General features: G+C 46.0%; 1 protein-coding gene across 1 annotated transcript; it reads left to right on the top strand.

Annotated features, from left to right (window-relative positions):
* Positions 1-891: 891 nt before the first annotated feature.
* On the top strand, positions 892-2,220 carry LOC123177315 (disease resistance protein Pik-2-like; the record flags this gene model as incomplete). The annotated part of the gene is made up of 1 exon (XM_044591135.1): positions 892-2,220. A coding segment is annotated over exon 1 (1,314 nt), but the record flags the coding sequence as incomplete, so codon positions are not given.
* Between the last annotated feature and the right edge of the window lie 6 nt (positions 2,221-2,226).

The following is a 2,226-nucleotide window of genomic DNA, read 5'->3' as shown; positions in this document are numbered from 1 at the left end:
CGGAGCTGCAGTGGAGTCACTGCCTGGAACGACCGCCTACCTGGATGAGCTGCCGACGGTAGAAGAATCCTCATCGCCGCGCCACCGACGCCAGACGACGCACACATCGAAGCAGGACACCCACACGAATCTCCATCGCATCCCCGTCTCGGAGCCACGAAGAAGGCCATGCCGCCCCATCATCTGTTGCCTGGGCTTTGCCCCGCGGTGCTCCGGCGACGCCGAGCAGAGGGGCGGCGACGGTCGTAGCCCTATCAGGAGGGAGGGAGAGAGCAGATTGGATCGGGCCATCGGGGATCTTTTTTTAGATGTATATCACTTATCTTACTCTTCATATATGCAACGTTTTACATGGGGCATGTACGTTTCTTTTCTCCCCCACCGGTATGTCAATTTCAATTCTATGGGAGCGTATGCACGGACTGTATTATAGGAACGTATATGCCAGTTAACAGTGAATCCACGCGTAGAATATTGATATAAGACAAATCTGGCCGCAAATACTCTGCTGGTACTATCCATAATAGAATTTTGATTTGAAATGTTATAAAAAGAATTATTTTATGATATTTTAGGAAGGCATTTGGGGTTTGATCCGCTAATAGAACTGCCAGTGCACTTGATTGTTTGTAAGAATATAGCAAAACAGAGTGTGATAAGGGTTTATGATAGTAGCTATTTTTTTTCCTTTTTCGAGAAGGAGGCTGTACCCCATGGTTTTGTTAGCTTACTATTTTTTGTTTTATTTTTAGGTACTTAATCGTTCTTGATGATGTGTGGACGCCAGCAGCATGGAAGTATCTGAATGAGTATTTTCCCAAGAATGAAAAACAAAGCAGAATCATAGTTACTACACGCACTCACGATGTTGCAAGAAACTGCTCCACCCATGACCAAATCTATGAGATGAAGCACTTGGAGCCGGAAGATTCAGAGAAGCTATTCTTCAGGATAGTGTTTGAGTCCGACGAATGTCCGGACAGACTGCAGGAAGTCTCCACAGCTATATTAAAAAAGTGCAATGGTTTGCCTCTAGTCATAGTAAGCATAGGTCGTATGCTTGCTCAGAGGGAAAACAAGATACCCGCAGATTGGCAAAAGGTATGTCGTAGGCTGGGTCCTGAACTAGAGACAAACCCCACTTTAGAGGCAATGGGCCGGATACTTACCCTTAGCTACAATGACCTGCCCTACAATTTGAAAGCATGCTTCTTGTACCTGTGTGCTTTCCCCGAGGATTATGAGATCAAAAGAGGGCCTCTGATTAGGCGCTGGGCAGCCGAAGGCTTCATTGCTGCCATGCGTGGGCTGAGTTTGGAAGAGATTGGTCAGAATTATTTCGACGAGTTCATCAGTAGAAGCCTGGTCACCCCTGGAGTGATTTCAGACACCGGCAAGGTCAAGAGCTGCAAGATTCATGACATAATGATGGAAGTTATAACCTCCAAATCAGTCCAAGAAAACTTCATGTCGTTCCTAGGGAGTTCAGAAGACAACATTACAGCTGGCCATGACAAGATCCGGCGGCTCTCCATCCATCCCGGTGGCACCATGGAGAATAAAGGCTTCACCAGTCAATACTTGACCCATACCCGTTCTTTGACAATTATTGGCAGCACTCAAAAACCAGCAGCCATCACTTTTTCAGGCTTTACTCTTTTAAGGGTTCTAGACCTCGAAGGATGTCTATGGTTAAGCAATCAAGATTTGAAGGACATTTGCAAACTGTCTTTGCTGAGCTACCTGAGTCTTAGAAGCACATCCATATCCGAAGTTCCAAATGCAGTAGGGAAACTGAAAGAATTGGTGACATTGGATGTAAGGGGAACATCTGTGGCTGAATTTCCCAGAGGCATCACTAAGCTCCAAAATCTGAAGCACCTAATGACAGGCAGTTATCAGTACTATACAAGGTCACGAAGTGTTAAGCATCTGTTAACTGGAGTGAAGCTACCTCGCGGATTACAGAATATGTGTGCCCTGCAGAGGATTTCTACCATAGATATCAACAAAAGCTTCCGTTCAATGGATGAGCTGGGGGACTTGTCTCAGTTAACCAGGCTTTACGTGGTCAGCCATGAGGCAGTGGAGGATACAAGCAGGTGGGAGACCTTCGTCAAGTCCTTGAATAAGCTAAGCAGCTCCCTTCGATACCTATCGATTCAGCGATTAAAACTAGCATGTCAGCCCACAAATGATTATATATCCCCACCTCTCTTTCTTCAC

This window comes from Triticum aestivum, unplaced genomic scaffold (assembly GCF_018294505.1).
Source record: "Triticum aestivum cultivar Chinese Spring unplaced genomic scaffold, IWGSC CS RefSeq v2.1 scaffold29468, whole genome shotgun sequence".
NCBI classification, from domain to species: Eukaryota; Viridiplantae; Streptophyta; class Magnoliopsida; order Poales; family Poaceae; genus Triticum; species Triticum aestivum.
The sequence above is the reverse complement of the archived record's forward strand: the minus strand, read 5'-3'. Positions and strand labels throughout refer to the sequence as shown.